Source organism: Squalius cephalus, assembly GCF_949319135.1.
Source record: "Squalius cephalus genome assembly, chromosome: 11".
NCBI classification, from domain to species: domain Eukaryota; kingdom Metazoa; phylum Chordata; class Actinopteri; order Cypriniformes; family Leuciscidae; genus Squalius; species Squalius cephalus.
Window position 1 is genome coordinate 29,520,221 of NC_137132.1, and position 19,851 is coordinate 29,540,071.

Sequence of the window (19,851 nt, forward strand, 5' to 3'; positions counted from 1 at the left end):
AACTTTCACGGAGTTTGGATATTATGAAAATACTCACTCGTTTTGACCGCGTGGCTTCCAGCTACATTGTATTGCTTGGACATAACAGAAACGCAGTTCTTTTTGTTTGTTTAATTCTATTGTAAAAAAATAGTAATAGTAAAGGAAAGCTTGTTATGTAACATGCGAATGATTCTGGAAACAGCAGATCTTATGAACCGTAGTGTTTATCTCTTTTACATTTTTAACTATTTTGTACATAAGGGGGAACCAATGAGGACATTGAATATATTTCTATTTATCTCTCATTTATTTTGGTGGATTTAATAAATACAATTATTTAGGCTGCATTTATTTGCAGTATAGCCTGCTCTTTCATTAATACGCAAAACCCATGCTACTTTGTGTAGTGAAATACATGCTTTAATAAATATATTCAGTTGTGTTATTTAGTTTATTGGTTTTTAAATGAAAATCTGAAATGAAATTTGGAATAATTGTATGATGTAATATCAATACATTAAATAAATCTATTGATTTGATTACTTTTTCCAGTATAAAACTAATGTGTGACAGTTTTTTTGTTTCTTCTTACATTAATAGCCTACAAAATGACCATATTGTACTCGTTTGTTTGTAAGAATTCAGGACCACATCTTAATCTGAACAAAGTTTGTGCAGATGCTTAGATAACTGGCATTTGCTCAAGGCTATCCTGCCATCTAGTGGATTAAATCCCTCACTGTCGCTGCTCGAATATCGCGTTTGATGAAATCTCCTTGTGTCACAATCTTGATTATGAGTCAACGGCTTCTGAATATGACAGGCAGGATATGAAAGAAACACGAAAGACCGCTTTGTCTTATTTCCAGGAAGCCCCCGCATCAACACACACCCCCTGCCCGGCCATGTACACACCTGTGGCGGGGTGTGATCGAGAAGTGTGGGTGTTTGCAGGCTTCAGGTGTGTTTTTGCGTCAGTATAAGACAACTACTTTGACTTTCACAGGACGCTTCGTTCCGAGGCTCTTGCACCACATTATTCTGTAGAAGTGTCTGGGTGCTCGAGGAAGGGCGGGTGAGTGTGAGAATACATGGACTGTGTGATCATGCAGAACATATGTAATATTGCAACAGCTGAGTGTAATGTTGCTAAGACATTATGATCTTGGCATGTGAATTTTGGCACATGATGAGGAGGTTCAGGGTGGGGTTCCCTCTGAATCTGGTTTAAAGATTAAGATAGCTGGCTATTAATAGAGATCTAACAGGTCAGATATAAATATCCTTGTCTTACCGAGGCACTAAACGTATGCAGTGTTCTGTGGTGTAAGTGTAATATGGTCAAAATGTTTCTGTTTCTCTTTACATGTTTAATCATTCTCAAAACTGTATTAATTCACATACCGTTGCAATGTGTCGTATTTCCACAGACGTCCGCTCATTAAAAAAAGTGTCCAGATTTTGATACTGTTATGGATAAAGTGTCTTTACCTGCAGGACAGATTCGTTCACAAACTGAGCACGCAATAAAGAGCTGCTTCCCAGAAAAACAAATATATATTCTAAGAACGTTTTGCCAACGTTCCCATTAAATTAAGAAAACGTCATGCAAATAAAGGGTTAGTTCACCCAAAAATTTAAATTACTCACCCTCTAGTTGTTCCAAACCTGTATGAGTTTCTTTCTTCTTTTGAACACAAAATAAGATATTTTAAAGAATGTTGGTAACCAGATATTTCCATTTGATCTTTTTGCAAACACTTTTGAATGTTCTATAAGTAGTGCTCAAGTAGTAACATTTGAAAAACGTTTAACGAACGTCCAAAGTGCTTCAGAAATAAAATGTTACCGCAATAAATAACATTTTTTTGTGCTAACGTTTTAAGAGCATAACCAGGTAGCTAACTCTGAACTAATGTTATATTAACGTTATTGGAAGAACGTTTTTTTCCCCCCATAACTTTAAAAGAAAAATACCAGAATGTTAGCTAAAGTTCTGAGAACGTTCCCTGTTAGCTGGATTTATCGTTCAATTGAACAACATTTGTTAACATAATGAAGTTTTGTTTCCTACAGTGCAATGGATTGTAAGCAAGTATTCACTTCTTATTCACACAGAACGTGTTTTTGAAATCATGAGCCATGACAGTGGAATGAAAAAACCCGCAAGTGTTTTTCGTTTTTTTTTTGGTTTTTTTTTTTTAAGTTGGCGTTTTTCGGAATGCCATTTTTATGTCATATGCCACTTATATCTCCTCAAATTTATTATCCGAGTTTATAGCCCCTAAGGAAAACCCTGTATAGCCTACTTTGAATGTCTTATTGTTAAAAATCAGTTCTCACGTAAACCAACAAGATCTTGCTCCAACACGATCTCATAAAAGTGCTTATCAATAGCACGAATGATATTTCTTGTATCATTTATACGCCAAAACGAGTTTTTTGTGTTCAAATGATACGCACTGTAAACCCTTTGGGTATAGGATTAGGGGTGAGGAGGGCGTGCATATTACACGCCATAAAGTGCGTATCATATGCACGCGAAAACTCCGACTCAAAATCCGACTCAACTAATTAGAGAACATACTGGGGTTGACCACAGATCCAAATCTTTGTTGGACTGGATTTTGGTTACCGACACTGACAGAATTACTGAATCTGGTGTTCTAATCTACCCGATTGCTTTAGTGATCATTCCATGGTTTTCTGTGCATGGAAAATTAGATGACCTCGCCGTACCAACCAAGGTGATCAGGGTAAGGCAGAGTAAACATCTTAACACTGAGTTTTGTATCCAAGATTTATTAGATATAAATCGGAATAGGTTTCACCTTATTCCTTTTGTTGAAGATGCTTGGAATCTTAAAGTAATTGATAAACATGCCCCTTGGATATCAGCAAAGGTTAAGGGCCGACCTTTACCATGGATTGATGCTGATTTAATACATCTTTTTAAACAAAGAGATAAGGCATGGGAAAAGTAGCGCCTGTCAAAGTACTCAGTAGACGGGGCTGTATATAAACAATTAAGAAATACGTGTACGACTAAAACAAGAAATGCTAAATCGAATTATTATAAAAATTCTCTGTCTAATAACTTCAATAATCCTAAGAAGTTTTGGAAAAGTCATAATTCTTTATTCAACAATTCTACTAAAAGCATTGCTACCAATTTAACAATGATATTATGAGTGATCCTTCCGCGGTTGCCAATGCTTTTAACCAACACTTTTCCTCTATTTGTAGTTCACAATTTTCTGTAGTCTGGTAGAGGAGCTCCTTTTCATTTGCTATAATAAATCCTACTGACGTTCAGCAGGCAATCTCTGAACTAAAGTCAGGTAATGGTACTGATCCTGATGGCCTGGAGATCAAGTTTATATTGAATAGATCTCACCATGGCCTTTGATATGGTCAACCATTATATGCTTCTTGACAAATTATATGCGATAGGTCTTTCTAAACACTCTCTTCTCGGGTTTAATTCTTATCTTCACTGTAGACGTCAGCGTGTCTCTTTGCATGGTTGTGTATCACGGAGAAAGGTGTCCCTCAAGGCTCTTCCTTAGGGCCTCTTCTATTTTCTTTATTTATCAATGATCTTCCTCTAATTTGCTCAGACTGCTGTATTCATCTATATGCAGATGACACAGTGATCTGCACATCTAATGTATCTGTTTCTAAGATTCAATCCTCATTGCAATCTAACTTTAATGTTATTCAACTTTGGTTTGACCTTGTTATTTGTACACGCTGTGACTACAAATCCCAACATGTAAATAGGAAAATGTTGGTGTTATTTTGTCACTTATTGGGAGCAGTATGCTAGCTGGAGCCGTTTACCTCCAGTCTTTGTGCTAAGCTAGGCTAGAGGTGGGTGCGTCAGACAGAGTTACGGCACGCACGGAGATGAAAAGGGTATGTATGGACTTATCTAACTCTGGGGGATACGGTGAATAAGCTAAAGTCTCAAGAAGTCAGCGTTTTCGTTTTTAAGTATCCCGTACCACTGAAAATAGTGTGTGTGAGTGAATTACTCGAATGGATCAAACAGAATAGCGAACAATTGTAGACCTTTTTTGCAAACCTGTTTGACCGATGAGATAAAAAGAGTGATATATATGCAAATTTTGCATCGCCATTCTGATTCTACATGAATTCTGATTCCAATAGAATTGTTACATAAAGCATGACTTCTGACAAATGAGTAAAATTACAGGGGTTGACATGGGTTTGTTTGTAATTTGAGCATTTGCACTATTCTTTAATTTTTAACTATGTATACATTATAGTGTATAAAAATACTATATATATATACACTCACCTAAAGGATTATTAGGAACACCATACTAATACTGTGTTTGACCCCCTTTCGCCTTCAGAACTGCCTTAATTCTACGTGGCATTGATTCAACAAGGTGCTGAAAGCATTCTTTAGAAATGTTGGCCCATATTGATAGGATAGCATCTTGCAGTTGATGGAGATTTGTGGGATGCACATCCAGGGCACGAAGCTCCCGTTCCACCACATCCCAAAGATGCTCTATTGGGTTGAGATCTGGTGACTGTGGGGGCCATTTTAGTACAGTGAACTCATTGTCATGTTCAAGAAACCAATTTGAAATGATTCGAGCTTTGTGACATGGTGCATTATCCTGCTGGAAGTAGCCATCAGAGGATGGGTACATGGTGGTCATAAAGGGATGGACATGGTCAGAAACAATGCTCAGGTAGGCCGTGGCATTTAAACAATGCCCAATTGGCACTAAGGGGCCTAAAGTGTGCCAAGAAAACATCCCCCACACCATTACACCACCACCACCAGCCTGCACAGTGGTAACAAGGCATGATGGATCCATGTTCTCATTCTGTTTACGCCAAATTCTGACTCTACCATCTGAATGTCTCAACAGAAATCGAGACTCATCAGACCAGGCAACATTTTTCCAGTCTTCAACTGTCCAATTTTGGTGAGCTCGTGCAAATTGTAGCCTCTTTTTCCTATTTGTAGTGGAGATGAGTGGTACCCGGTGGGGTCTTCTGCTGTTGTAGCCCATCCGCCTCAAGGTTGTGCGTGTTGTGGATTCACAAATGCTTTGCTGCATACCTCGGTTGTAACGAGTGGTTATTTCAGTCAAAGTTGCTCTTCTATCAGCTTGAATCAGTCGGCCCATTCTCCTCTGACCTCTAGCATCAACAAGGCATTTTCGCCCACAGGACTGCCGCATACTGGATGTTTTTCCCTTTTCACACCATTCTTTGTAAACCCTAGAAATGGTTGTGCGTGAAAATCCCAGTAACTGAGCAGATTGTGAAATACTCAGACCGGCCCGTCTGGCACCAACAACCATGCCATGCTCAAAATTGCTTAAATCACCTTTCTTTCCCATTCTGACATTCAGTTTGGAGTTCAGGAGATTGTCTTGACCAGGGCCACACCCCTAAATGCATTGAAGCAACTGCCATGTGATTGGTTGATTAGATAATTGCATTAATGAGAAATTGAACAGGTGTTCCTAATAATCCTTTAGGTGAGTGTATATATATATATATATATATGTGTGTGTGTGTGTGTGTGTGTGTGTGTGGGGGGGGGGGGGGGGGTGTGTGTGTGTGGGGGGGGGGTGTCCTGATCAGGTTAAAAAATAGTGTGTGGCTCGCTCTCTCTCTCTCTCTCTATCTCTCTCTCTCTCTCTCTCTCTTTCTATATATATATTATGCACACACACACTGTATGTATATTTATTTATGCTAAAACTTGTGTGTTTTAGTTTAGGCTACATTTTTTTTCTGTATTGATGTGTGTATTTGAAAGATGGCAGACGTGTATGGTAATGAGGAAGAATCTTGAGTAAAACCTTTTTCTGCACTTTTCCTACACAGGAAGTGATGCAATATTGCAGAAGTTAACCATGGCTCCACATCCTGTCACTCAAGCCGTCATTGATCTGTCAGCTGGAGCATGTGGTAACAGCCTTTATTCATCATTTCCTGTCTACATTAACAAATAGACAATATACCAGGATTAGATATAAAAATCCCAATTTTCATCAGAGTCATTTTGACAGGCTGCCACGATACAGTGTATTTTCCACCAGTCTGAATTGCACAGATTTAGCACGTTGATGGGAAATTTTGTTAATGTAAGGAACAAGACAGAATCAGTTATTTAAAAACATTGAAGCATGTTCTGTTTCCTCTCCTGTTTTTTGTGAGGTGGGATTGCGTGTGTGTTTAGTGGGCAGCCCTTCGATACAGCCAAGGTGAAGATGCAGACTTTCCCCGGCTTGTACAGAGGTTTTGTCCACTGCTTCGGCTCTGTCTACAAACAGGTTGGACTGCGAGGCCTCTATCAGGGGACCACACCTGCCCTCATAGCCAACATTGCTGAAAACGCTGTGCTCTTCATGAGCTACGGCTTCTGCCAGAATGTTGTGCGCTTTGTTTCAGGACTGGACCGAGGCACAGAACTCAGGTGAGGTATTATAAAGCAATAAGCCCCTTGAAGCCGTGTTTTACAGTGAATTTAGAACAGCTAAGGGGCGTTGTTAGGCACGAAAAACCTGAAACCCCCTTAGCTGTTCTAAATTCACTGTAAAACACGGCTTCAAGGGGCTTATTGCTTTTATTAAACGGTTACTCCATAAAAATATTCATTCTAATATTTATTTCATTCATAAAATAAACACCAGCAACAAATAAACACATTTATTCCTCCGCCAAGCAATGTAGTTCCAAAGAGGTTGCTAAGCAACACAATAATCAGCAACAAAGAATCACAAACGGCAGTTGCGCAGTGATACTAATGTAATGCGGTCACAGGTGTGTGTTTGTTGAGTAATTTACAACGGCTTTGAACACGGCTCAACCAATCAGAATCAAGGACCGGAACTATCCATTTTATAATCAACATTAAAGTCCAACTGAAATCAAAATTGACCCTATTTACTTTGTTAGCGCATATTACTAGTCTTGTGGTGAAAAATTAATCCGTGCAAGTTAATACACAGAAAAAAATTCTTTGCCGTCGTAATCTTTAATCAAAGTCTGAAAAGTTACTTCCGGTCTGGAATGGCGTTCCTTCTCTGATGATGTAGGTTTGACGGCTTGGGTTGGGAAACGCTTAACCACTCCCCTCAAACCGTTAGTCTGATATGAGCAGAGATGGAGAGGAGGAGCACTAGAGTAAAACCCTGCCCTCTGTTCAATATTCCTTTTCACTGGGAAATACGTCACATCACTGGAAAAAAGTCGTTTGCAACTTCCGGTTCACGCGGACTTTAAACTTTGGGCACTTAAACTATGAAAATCCATGATTAAAAAAAAGTGAATTATTACGTTAACAACTACGAAAATCTAAAGAAATAGTGAATTAAACATAACACATTTCTTTTTTTTTCTTTTTTTTTTGGTTTGAAAAGGATTTGTTAATTTTCTACAGTGATTTCAACTACTCCAAACAATTTAGTTTTTAAAGTTAGTGTACTTGTTTACCAAGGAGACACCAGTGTAAGTGAAGAGTGAATCTCAACCTCTTTGACTCCATGTGCCCAAAAGTCCCAACAAAATATTCAAAGACCCCCTATATATATGTGTGTGTGTGTGTGTTTAAATTAATTTACCACAATTCATTTTGTAATTCCAGAAGTTTCAAGAACTGAATGTTCTTCAATAAAAATAATCGTTTGAGAGGGCGGAAAAAAAAAAAACTTGATTGTGTGTTTTTAGCATTTTAATAAAGTTGTAATATATAAGGCTTGTGTGAAGAAAACAAATAAAAAATGATGGTATTTATCAATTGTCAACACAATATTTTGTCAAATGATGAGAAGAGCGTGAAAAATTACTTTTCGGCTGTCTGAGTTATTTATATGGTATGTGTTGAAGCGTTGAACACTCCTCTACCCTGTTTTGCAGTATACAGTAATTCTTATGTGCTTATGTTTCACTAGTCTACTCAATATGCATGATGCAATTCAATGTTCAAGGACAGACGCTGTGTCATGTGACCCAGGGTCAGCGGGTTCAGAACGCCTTTCTTGACTCCATAAACATTACATGTTTAGAGTTAACACAGGGGTTTATTTCTTGTCACCTCTTAGATTAATTTATGGTACAATAATGGGATCAGATGGCCATATTATGGTACTTTGATATAGTCTACCGTAGTACTTTGATTACCATATATTTAACCTCAATATTTACTATACCGGATATAGACTTAAAAACTTAGTACTACTCATTTTTTTTACTAAAGTAAAAACTGAATTTTTAATGTACTGAAAATGTTTTAAAAAATGTCCTTGTATAATGGTCATTATAATTAACATGTTAACTGTCAATCATTATCTGAAAATGACATTTCCAACTTAAATTGTTTTAAATCTTGAATACTTTGGAGATCAGACTTAAGTTTAAAGGTTGCACTTGGCAGGAAAAAAAAAAGCTGTAAAGTGAAAAAAAGCTGTAAAAAGTTAAAAAAGTTTTATGATATACATATTTAACAAAACATGGTCGACTCTAAAACGGCAAGAAATTCCAGTGTTCCAAGTTCCAAGTGTTCCAAATTTTAGGTTAGCTTTCAGTAAGATTTTGTTTGGGCGCTGTACCAAACTTTTCCACTAGATTAGATCCAAGTACCATTTATGACCATATAAGGTCTCACCCATTTCCACATAAGGTTTGAGTGATCTGAACCATATATCACCACACTTTTATTTTATTTCCACATACTATTTACGATGTAGACATCCTATTCATAAGTAGTATGGACATTAGAACTGCACGATTAATCGTTAAAAGATCGCCATCTCGATTCAAACAGCCACGTGATCTTATTCCCAAATGCCAACGATTCGGCGGTGTCTTGGTGCGTTCAAGTCATGTCAGAAAGATTGTATTTCTGAGTTGAATGCACATGAATGCTACCACAAAGTCATAAATACGGGTGGGAAGATCTGGATTTTCGTTAATCTCCGATCTTTACGAGTTGGGGGCGTGTCAGTGGCGAAATACCACAATACTTTGAGTTTTATTTACGACAAAATAAGCCAATTGACTGCACTATTGGGCAGTATATTCAACCTCTAACACATAAAATATATGCGTAAAAAACCTGGACATCTGTTATAGTTCGGCGCCACATCAAAAATGGAGAATCGCTTTTACATTATATTTAAAATTATTTTAGACATTTTTTCTCAAAAAATAGAGGTTATCTTTTGAACTCTTGGCGTGAAAACTAACCGAGGTTTCTACTGATCTTTGATGATGTTTCATGTGCATCACTATTTCAAAATAAAGGTCTGAGCACTCCTTATGACTCTGATGGATACTCTTGTCACAAATGAATAAATTACTGTTGCTCTGTATATTTCGATCGAAAATTAGTCACCAAACATGAAAACTAGAGTGTGAAAGCTTTCGAATGAAATATAGTTTGACAGTATTAATCCTTTTTCATTTAAAGATGTGTTATTTTTAGGGCTGTCAAACGATTAATCGCGATTAATCGCATCCAAAATAAAAGTTTGTGTTTACATAATTTATGTCTGTGTACGGAGTATAATTATTTTCTATATATAAATACACACACATGCATATATATATTTAAGAAAATGTGTTATTTATATATAAAATATTTATAGATAATATAAATTATATATAATATAAATATATATACACAGTATATACATGCAAATATTTCTTAAATATATACATGCATGTGTGAGTATTTATATATAGAAAATAATTATACACCATACAGACACATGTATTATGTAAAAACAAACTTTTATTTTGGATGCGATTAATCGCGATTAATCGTTTGACAGCCCTAGAATTTTGTTTTCTTCAGAAAATGTAAAAATGTAGCCGTTTAGTTTGGTGTCACTGTTGAGAAATGGTATATGTCTTGATACAAATCCAGTCGTTCATATTACATTTGATTTTACCTGAAAGGATTAACCATAATAAGTGTGTGTGATTATGTGTTTTCAGTGATATTCAGAAGGCCTGTTCAGGCTCTGTCGCCTCTGTCTTCTCATCTCTGGCTTTATGCCCCACTGAACTGGTTAAATGCCGACTGCAGGCCATGCATGAAATGGAGGCGTCCGGCAAGATTGCCAGCGGACAGAAAAGGTCTGTCTGGACAGAGGAGGTTTTGGTAATTGAAAATGAGAAATGAGGCCTGTGGTAACTATGTCCATTTTAATAGGGATGATAAAGGGTTAATCAAATAATTTGGTCATTACTAGAAGTATTTTAGTAGTATTTTTTTTTTTCAAAGTACAATGTTATTTGAGTTTATTCAGACTAAAGCTCCAATGTAGATTTTTTAAGTCATTCAATTGAAATAAGAAATCAAATGTTTTTACCAGGAATTCCACTGTGAAATGTAATAATGTATTAGTAAATGTTGAAACTAACATTAACTAAGATTGATAAATGGTGTTTATTAATAAATATTGTTCATTCTTAGTTCATGTTAACCAAGGTAGTCAACTAATGTTAACTAATAGAATTTTTTTGTCAAGTGATACCCAGAATTTTCCTTTTTGGATGAAATAACATTTAAGTGGCAGAATTTGGTTGAAGCCAACTAACGTTTTTAAGTTCGGAGTACTTTTTGTGTTTTTGAACCTTTAAATTAAGACAAAAATGACCTCAAAATCAGTAGTTCAGCAGTTCTAGCATCTAGAGTTGTCATATCTTGTTGAAGTTCCTCTCTGTCTTTCAGCACGGTGTGGTCCGTTGTGAGAAATGTGCTGCGGACAAACGGTCCTCTGGGTTTCTATCAGGGTCTGACCACCACTATCGTCCGTGAGATACCTGGATACTTCTGTTTCTTCGGGGGATATGAACTCAGCCGTTCCATGTTTGCCAACCACATGGACAGAGACAAAGAGCACATAGGTCAGCCCACGAGAGGAACACCATAAACTCACCTTCATGTCATTCCAAACTCTTGTTACATTCTTTCATGTGTGGGAGACCGGAGAAGAGGAGATATTTTGAAGAATGTCCTTTGGACCAACCAAGCTTTAACCTCGCACACGAGCAGATCCGTTTCCTCTCTGGAGAAGCGTTCAGTTTTTCCACTTGCAAAATCCGCCATGTAAATAGCGGATCCGCCATGGCGCGAACAAACTGGCTGGGAGATGAGACTCTGATTGGTTTATTGCACGTTACGCCCAAAACACACCGATTACTCATTAAGAGAATAGGGACGACCCTTTTACACCATGTGCAGGTTGCGCCGCCGCCGACCATTTTTCCCATCGTTAAACTAGCAAAAGTGGATTCAGACATGCCCTAAGTGCACTTGCGCCGTGCTCTTTAGATCATGCGCTTAAATGCGCTTATGAAGATTATTCATTGAAAAATTGTGTTTTGTAGTGACTAAATTAAATAGTCTCAAAATAATTTTTAAAGGCCAGCAAGAGCCTATATCTCCGCCCGCCCCTGACCAGGTACGGTAACGTTACTGTCGTTCAAAATGTCCAACGAATCGGCGTTAGCCGAGAGCATCGGCAGAGCCGTCCTGGCGACTATTCAAAATGTTTCAACAACGACAGCAACCGCCTCATTATTTTAGGTAGTTATGTTCAGTGTTTCTTTACAAAGTGACAAAGCCAACTACTGGCCTGGCATTAATAATACAGCGTTTGTTCATAATCCGTGTGAACGGGGATCGTTTTGACAACGTTGTCGTCTGTACACGAAAAACGCAAAGGATAAGCTTTTCCATTTTTAAGTACATCGTTGTTGTGTATCGGAGCCTTAATAGATTTTACTTTGCAAATTAATTACATTAATTGAAAGCAAAAAAAAATAATAATTAAGAGACAGTTTACACGACTTTTTATGCGTTTTGGCCATTCATTTACACAGCAATGATTGAGTAAATCACAAAATCTATGTTTTCCCATTTTTTCAGTTTTCCAAATTTAATCAATATATTGTCTTAGACATAAGCCAGAATGTAACTTAATGTAGGTCAATATAATAATTGTTGGGCTTTTTACAGCTTAATTTCAAACAAAAGCTAAAGTTTCACTTTTGAAGAATTTTGTTAGTTTGTTTTCTTACCATAAATATATGCAGCAAAGTTCTTTATTCAAAATTATTCAAATTCTCAATGAATTATACAGGGCTCTCAAGTGTCACGCATTGAGCGTGACAGTCACTCATTTCGGTCTTTTGTCACGCACTCCCGCCACACATTGTATTTCTCACGCGGAAAAACTATTTATAATATATTTAATATGCCGCAGCGCCCAAAATTTCTCTGGCCATGCTGTTCTCACTATGGAAACGGCAGGAATCAAGCGCGTCTTCCCTGGAATTCTAGTTGAGCCTGTCACTTACATCAGCCAATCAATAGAATAGCCAATCAGTATTGTGGGGCCACACAATAGCCAATCAGAAAATAGCACTGTTGTATCTGGGTAAGATTTAATGCAACAACCAATGAAAAAAAAAGCATATTCTGGAATTTTTCACGTGATTCTGCACGAAAGTTTCGTTCACCCATAGAGAAAATCACTCCGAGCATCACTTTGAGCACAGAGTGAGTCATGATCTCCTGTTTTAATGTTACAACAAATTCACAACTTGTTTGACACAAATAGTGACAACTTGACTGCTGTTAGAGAATGTTTCCCAGATAATTAGCATCAGTTTTTCATGAGTGTCTGTAACTTAGCCAACAGTTTTACAGCCTGTTCACTGACAACAGTCATAGTCATATTTTCGTTATCACACGATGACTGATATATTGTCACATTATAAACATCTCTCTCCCCAAATAGGCTTAATAATTTTATTAGCACTAAATAAATTAAAGTGTATTGCATAGTCGATGTTATAGGTCACTTTTAAAATCATGTCTTTTATAGTTATATCCTGGCCATGGATGCATTAATCTGTCTTTCAAAGATGTCAGGTAAAAAGCAATTAAGCTTCCTCTCATTCGCCCTGAGAGGAAAGGCCCCTAAAAAGGCCAGGTTAGAGGATGCTGGCCCAGAGAAGGTGGTGAAAATGGTAGACCCATTAGAGGAGGAGACAGTGCAGGTGGAAGGCAACAAGTCCAAAAAGGCAACAAACACTTACAATAAACAACACCAGTCATAATCTATCTCTAACTCTATCTCTATCTCTCTCTCTCTCTCTCTCTCTCACACACACACACACACACACACACACGCACGCATGCAGAAATTGAATAAATACTTTGTATTTGGTATATGAGCAATTATTAATAACAACAACAAAAACACTAATAATAATATTATTAATGAAACACCCCCATTCTTCGGCCCCCTTGACGGGGGGTGGGGTGGGGGGGGGGGATGTCACTCTTGTCTGTCTTCAAAACTTGAGAGCCCTGATTATATATTGCCTTGAAAGTATGCAAAGACTGCTTCCTCTATGACCACTAAAAAGCTGTGGCTCATCTGAATTAATCTTGCTCTCACAATGTTCCACTGTAATCAATGAAGCTGACTGAAGCACAATGAATCTCTTTTTTAGCCTACATAATTTCTACACTTTGTTTGTTATAAGTTATCTTATAACGAGAGGATTTGCGAGCGTGCAGAACTCAGCACTGGACAAAAACTCCGGCGTTTTTGTCGTTTGAGTGAATTCTAACTCATGAAATCTAAAATACTTCTGATTGGCCATTGCGTTCAAGAGATCAACAAACATGTCTGTGATTGGCTACATTTCTCACCGCTGCAAATGCGAACTTGTCTGTACTTGTGTTCTTGTGGACTTGTGAAACGTCATCAGTCGCTGCCCTAGTACTGTTCCAATTCAAAGTTCACATCTAGCCAAGTCCAGTTCGAATCCCCGGATGTGTTCTTGATCCGCCCCTTTTACCGAGGATGCATCGAGAGGTGACTTGTGCGGACTTCAGACAGCCAGGTATCCCAGAATGCATCTCACACCAACCAGCAAGCGTCAATAGCAGAGGAGAAACCCCGCGTAATTTAAAAATACTGCTATAATTGTGTCACAAAATGTAGTTTTAAGAGTATTTCAGGCGAGAATGTAGTTGTTAAAAGCTCGAATCTTTGGTTTATTTATAAAGATAGCGCCTATTTGAAAATTTGATCTGACGTTTTCGGAGTTTTGAGAACCAGGCAATCGGACGCTCGGCGCTCGTACCCCGCCGAGAACAGCCTCTCTCGGCTAGTGCTGCTGACTTGCCGGTGGCTCGGATGTCGTCTAGTGGTTTAACATGAGATATAAATCGTCTTGTGTATATCCAACAGGCGATTTATTTATTTTATTTGTCTCATTAATGTATAATTTGTTCCCTGGCAAAACGTTTTAGCTGAGAGCAAAGTGAAGTTTCATAGCTTTATTTAACGTTAGTCTATTTAAATTTAACGTTTTAGCCTAGAGAGCTGACTTATGTTTGACTGAATCGTTGGCTTTATTGTTGTATAGCTTCTTATACCTTTTAGGCTACTTATACTTTTAGAATGGCTATTATTGATCATTAAAACTGACATTTAACAAAAAAGGTTATGTCATTTTATTTTATATATTTAAAACATAGCCTATACAATATTTTATTATAGTCTGCATGTTGCCTATTCTCTTCACTGTATAGGCTATACATATATGACACAACCCTGTCTCTTTTTGCTAAATATTCGTTTTAATGATCAATATTATAATGTTTTTTATTCATCATATTTTTAAAATGAAAACAAAAAGAGTCAGGGTTGTGCTTTATATTTCGTGTTGTTGTAAATATGCAGTGAAGATAATCAATTGCGTTTCCTGAACCACATTTGTGTGGCCATTATGTTAAAGATTTTTTTTAAATGAAAATGAAAAGAGGCAAAGTGGTGGTTTATAACATATTTCGTTTTATTTGTAGCCTAAAGAGATAACCTGAGTAGCCAGAGCGAGCTGAGTGACGCTATCAAGTACGCCGCTGTTCCATTTGCAGAATTATCGGACTCGCGTCCTCCCGTCCTCGGGAGTTCGTTCTCCTGAGTCGAACTTGTCAGTCCGAACTACCAAGGACTCAAGTCCGAACTTTGCGTACTTGGTATTGAGAAACGGCTAGATTTTGCCAGTATGCTATTATTACGGAGAAAACTGATTGTGATGGGGAGTGTTATTTACTTTTAGTCAAACTGACATAACGGGTTAAATCCAGAAACCATGGTTTTCAAATAGACCAATACAAAAATGCACTTTAAATAAATGACACAGACACTTTTCTCAGTGTATTTAGCAGGAAATGCTCCTCACGATCCGTGTGTTTCTGACAGGTGTGGTGCCGTTGATGTTCAGCGGTGGTTTCGGCGGAGCCTGTCTGTGGTTGGTCGTGTATCCCATTGACTGTGTGAAGTCTCGCATCCAGGTTCTGTCTTTAGCAGGGAAGCAGGAAGGCTTCCTCAAGACTCTTATGGGGATTTTACGAAATGAGGGTGAGATTTCTGCATTTATCCTTGTTTCTTGGCACAGGAAACCTTTAGCTTGCATGTTGCTAGGCTAATGGCTTAAAGGGATACTTCACCAATTAGGATTAAGCTTTGTATCAGTAGAAACCTGGTAGTATTTTTGAATGACCGTGCTTCCCTCCCTCATGTCCCCCTGAGACGAGAGATTTCTGTATTGTGTGTCTGGTAAAAAAACCTCCGATGATGCAAATATCGTCATTTAGCGTCATCGGAGGATTTTTTGTCCAGAGGCGAGAGACTACAGCCAGTAGTAGAAGCTCGTTACGCATGTCTTCAACCCGCCCATAGGGGGATCTCATGATAAAACGCCGTCTTTTCAGTTTCGAGTCGACTAGTAGCCTAGTTGTATCATTTCTTCTGATACTGCCCTCTGTAACCGGTAGGCGTGGCCTCGTAGGGCAGCGAAGCAAGTGCATTCTGGGAGTTGTTGTCTTTCATCCACATGAGCCATACATTCATTTTCTGGCTTTTCTCAGTCTAGAAGGCACCAATAATTTCACATTTCTACTACATAAATGACCCAATTTAAATGCACATTCATCTTTCCAGCGGTGAAATATCCCTTTAAGAACACAGAAAACAGCCTCTGAATAGATATGTGTTTCCAGTTTATAATTAGCATTTTTACATAATTCATAATGCCTTTTTCCTGATGTGGATGTTAATTGCATGATGCTACTGGTGTTTAATGGGTCATTCTCAGGAAACCATTTCTGACAGAACATGTATTTTATATGATGTCAAGACACACTTAACCCTTAAAGCCTGACATTTGAAATAATAGAACATTTTGACAAAATACAAAAAGAAATAATAAAAAAAAAAGTTTGCATGTGTTTTGTATATGTGCATATGTGTTTACAGTAAATGTAAAACTGTTTGCGCTATAAACCAGTGTGTTTATAATTAAGACAATACATAAAAAATTATAGTAAGTAATACCAGGTTGAAATATCAAACAGGATAACGAGCTGTTTTGTACAGCTAAAAATAACTGGAAGCGAATGACACCGGAAGCCAGACACATTAAACGTACAAATGGCGCCCACGCTTACCTGAAAAAATAAGGTGGATTGACTGCAGTTAATACACATGCGCATGACGTCACCGTTTTCACAAATTTGTGTTTTTGTAGTTTACACCAGGGTTCACCAATCTCGGTCCTGGAGGGCCGCTGTCCTGCAGAGTTTAGCTCCAACCCCAATTAAACACACCTGAACCAGCTAATCAAGATCGGCATAGAAACTTTCAAACAGGTGTGTTGGAGCTGGTTGGAGTTAAACTCTGCAGGACAGCGGCCCTCCAGGACCTAGATTGGTGAACCTTGGTTTACACGGTGATGATAATGTATAATGTTTTCAAAAACTTGCTCTTTGAAACCCTTGCAAAAAAAAAAAAAGCCTGAAAAGCTAGCATTTTCAGGCCCCCAAAATGCTGTTATTGTGTAAATGAAAGTAAATTATGTTGTGTAAACGGCCCCTCATTCAGAGGACCAAACTGAGGCAATATATGCAATTTGGTGTAGTTGCTGATATTTATATGGCCAGAAAGTAAGATGGAATTCTGATGCTTGTACACTGTTAGCACGGATTTTATATCTAATTACAATTTAATTAAAATATTTAAGTTTGATTGCGCTACTAATAAAATATAAGTAGATTCTACTAATTCGTGGACATGATTTGAATGTGTGAATACATGTAAGTTAGATGGACTCAAATGATGAAGTTTTGGTTTGATGCTGCGAGTCAGGTAACGCCATTTTGTCGTGGTGTGTGTGAATTCAAGGAACTGTTGATGAGAAGTTGGAACATTTGTTTTTAGCAAGTTCTATGGACGTTTTCCCCGACATTTACCTTTTTATCGTTTCTTTGTTTTCCTCGAGAGTCCGTTTGTGAGCAGTGTAAATCAGTGTTTGTTTGTTTTTTAAGCTAGATTTCACTTTATTATTCAACATGCTTGGGCTGATATTCCAATGAAAAACATTTAAAAATAAATGTAACATTTGTTAACGGTATCAGTATAGTACGTCATGAGATATATAGCACACGATACGAGTTTCATGATTCAAACTGAATCAGATTTTGTATATGATGAAACAAAACAATTTGTTCTTGGATTGCAGCATGTAATATTCTGGTGTCTTGTTTACAGGAGTGGCGCCTTTGTATTCTGGTTTGACCCCGACTATGATCCGAACTTTTCCTGCCAACGGAGCTCTCTTTTTGGCCTATGAAGTCAGTCGCAAGATCATGATGCAAAAGTTTGATCACTGAGTTCATCTCTCAGTCTCTGGGGTTTTTCAGAAATGTTTTAATCCCATCTAGTGTTTCCAGTTGCACGGAGCACAAGCCTCTTGGACATTTTGTCCACCTAAGTGCTGTTAAGAATATTAAATGAATAAAAAAACTGAAAATCAATCTGTTTCAAACCAGGGTTGTTATTGTTAACTAAAACTATTATAAACATTTGTTAACTGAAATAAAGCTAAAATAAAATAAAATATAAATAGTAGTTGGAAAAACTTAACAAAACTAAACAGAAATTAGAAATGTTGCTTTGGCAATAAACTGAAAAAAGTTTAAGTTGAAGCACTAAAATTATTAACTGGAAATAAATAAAAACTGGGGAAAAAAACTAAATAGCAATAAATAAATAAAAACTAGCAACATGATAAACGCACATACCGAAATTCCTAATAACTGAGCTAAAATTAACATGAAAACTAAAAATACAAAAAGTAGCTAATTCAAAATATTAATAAAACTAAAATAACACTGATTCAAACCATTTTATGACCTATCAAGTGTCTATATCTGCTGGTCTCATGCTAGAACTTTCCTTTTTGTTTGTTTGTTTGCTATAAAAAGATTTATTTGAGTTGCATTAAGTAGTTGTTTTAAATATATGTTCATATGATATTAATTATATAGCGCAAAAAAAATTCTTGAACGGTTTTAGAAACTGTTTTTATTTCTTCTGACAAACCGCACACATAGGATTGTGTGAAATAGGCAGCAAAGGATACAGAGAAAATACCTTTGTCCATAAAGTACAGGATGCAGCTTATGTCATAATGGCCAAATTCATATACATATATTGTAATGGTGGCTCAGTGTTTCCATCGAGTTGATCTGTGGTTTACATACACACAGCCTGTCTCTATGGCGAGTAGCTCTTGACTGCATGTTACACTCGGTTCTCCAGAGACCCAAAGCTCTGCTTTTATTGTTCGGCTAGTTTGTATGCCATGTTTTTGACATAAAATACACTCATAATGCCACATGGGCATTGTCACACAAATAAATGTCATTCGACGACTTTACAAACATGTAAACTGCAGTCATTTTGACTTGATATGATTAAATATTTATTAAATATAAAAAAAATCTAAATTAATCATTTACATTTTTTATATTTGTTAAATATTTTTGATATTTTTACCAAGTAAAATTGCTCTGCATTGCACTGATGAAGGGTTGAACCCGAAAAAGTTTTGCAACTTTCTTGCACTTTGGCACTTTATTTGTGGCCAATATTCGGCCAGGGCGGGGTCGGTGGCATCACCTCAATTTCAGGGGGTCACCTGGAAATCACCCTGTCTGTACCAGTCAGGTGTGGATTTGGGCTCGGTTTCCAGAAGGAAGGAGGTCGTGACGGACGAATCGGGTTGGGGTGCCCTGTGCGACGACAGGCCAGCGTTTGGCCCGATGCTTAACTGGCACATCAACTGCCTATAGATGATGGCAGTCTTCCTGGCCTTCAACGCCTTCCAGCCAGAACGGACAGGGCACCTCGTCCTGGTCCAATCGGACAACATGACAGTGCTGGCCTTCATAAATCACCCGGGGGGACTTGGGTCATGCCTGCTGAACAGGCTGGTGAGTCGCCTCTTCCTATGGGCTCAGCACAACCTCCGCTCAGTGAGGCCATGGCTCTCTGAACAAGGGAGCAGACATGCTGTCCCGGATGGATGGTCTCTAGGGGAAGGGAGACCACCCCCCAGACGGTACAGATGATTTGGAGTATCTTCAGCAAGTGGAAGTAGACCTCTTTGCCTCAAAAGACATCTCCCACTCCCCAGCGTTCTTCTCAAAGGATCAGGATGTGTTAGCCCACGAGCGGCCCCGCTCACGCCTGTATGCCTTCCATCCGGTAGCTCTGCTCCCTCAGGGCATCAGCCAAATTAGGGAGAACAGATGCTCGGTCCCGCTAGTGGCCCAGAACAAGTGTTGGTTTCCGAGGATGATGCCACTGCTGGCAACAGCCCCCTGGCCAATTCCACTAAGGAGGGACCTCCTTTCCCTAGCGGAAGGGATGATCTGGCATCCCCAATCCGAGTTGTGAGGCCTCCATCTGTGGCCCTTCGACGGGAGCCTTC

The 19,851-nt window shown here is 38.1% G+C and overlaps 1 protein-coding gene across 3 annotated transcripts; it reads left to right on the forward strand.

Moving 5' to 3' along the window:
• The first annotated feature begins 798 nt into the window (after positions 1-798).
• slc25a15a (solute carrier family 25 member 15a) lies at positions 799-18,845 on the forward strand. 3 transcript variants are annotated; one of them, XM_079885883.1, is made up of 7 exons: positions 799-943; positions 5,866-5,949; positions 6,199-6,457; positions 9,982-10,122; positions 10,721-10,896; positions 15,279-15,437; positions 17,625-18,221. In XM_079885883.1, the coding sequence occupies exons 2-7, from the start codon at positions 5,895-5,897 to the stop codon at positions 17,744-17,746; spliced, it is 912 nt and encodes a 303-aa protein (XP_079742009.1). In that variant the 5' UTR covers positions 799-943; positions 5,866-5,894; the 3' UTR covers positions 17,747-18,221. The 3 variants fall into 3 exon arrangements, with proteins under 3 accessions (XP_079742009.1, XP_079742008.1, XP_079742010.1); XM_079885882.1 differs by having other exon boundaries at positions 892-1,057; positions 17,625-18,845; XM_079885884.1 differs by lacking the exon at positions 5,866-5,949 and having other exon boundaries at positions 916-1,057; positions 6,221-6,457.
• The last annotated feature ends 1,006 nt before the right edge of the window (positions 18,846-19,851 follow it).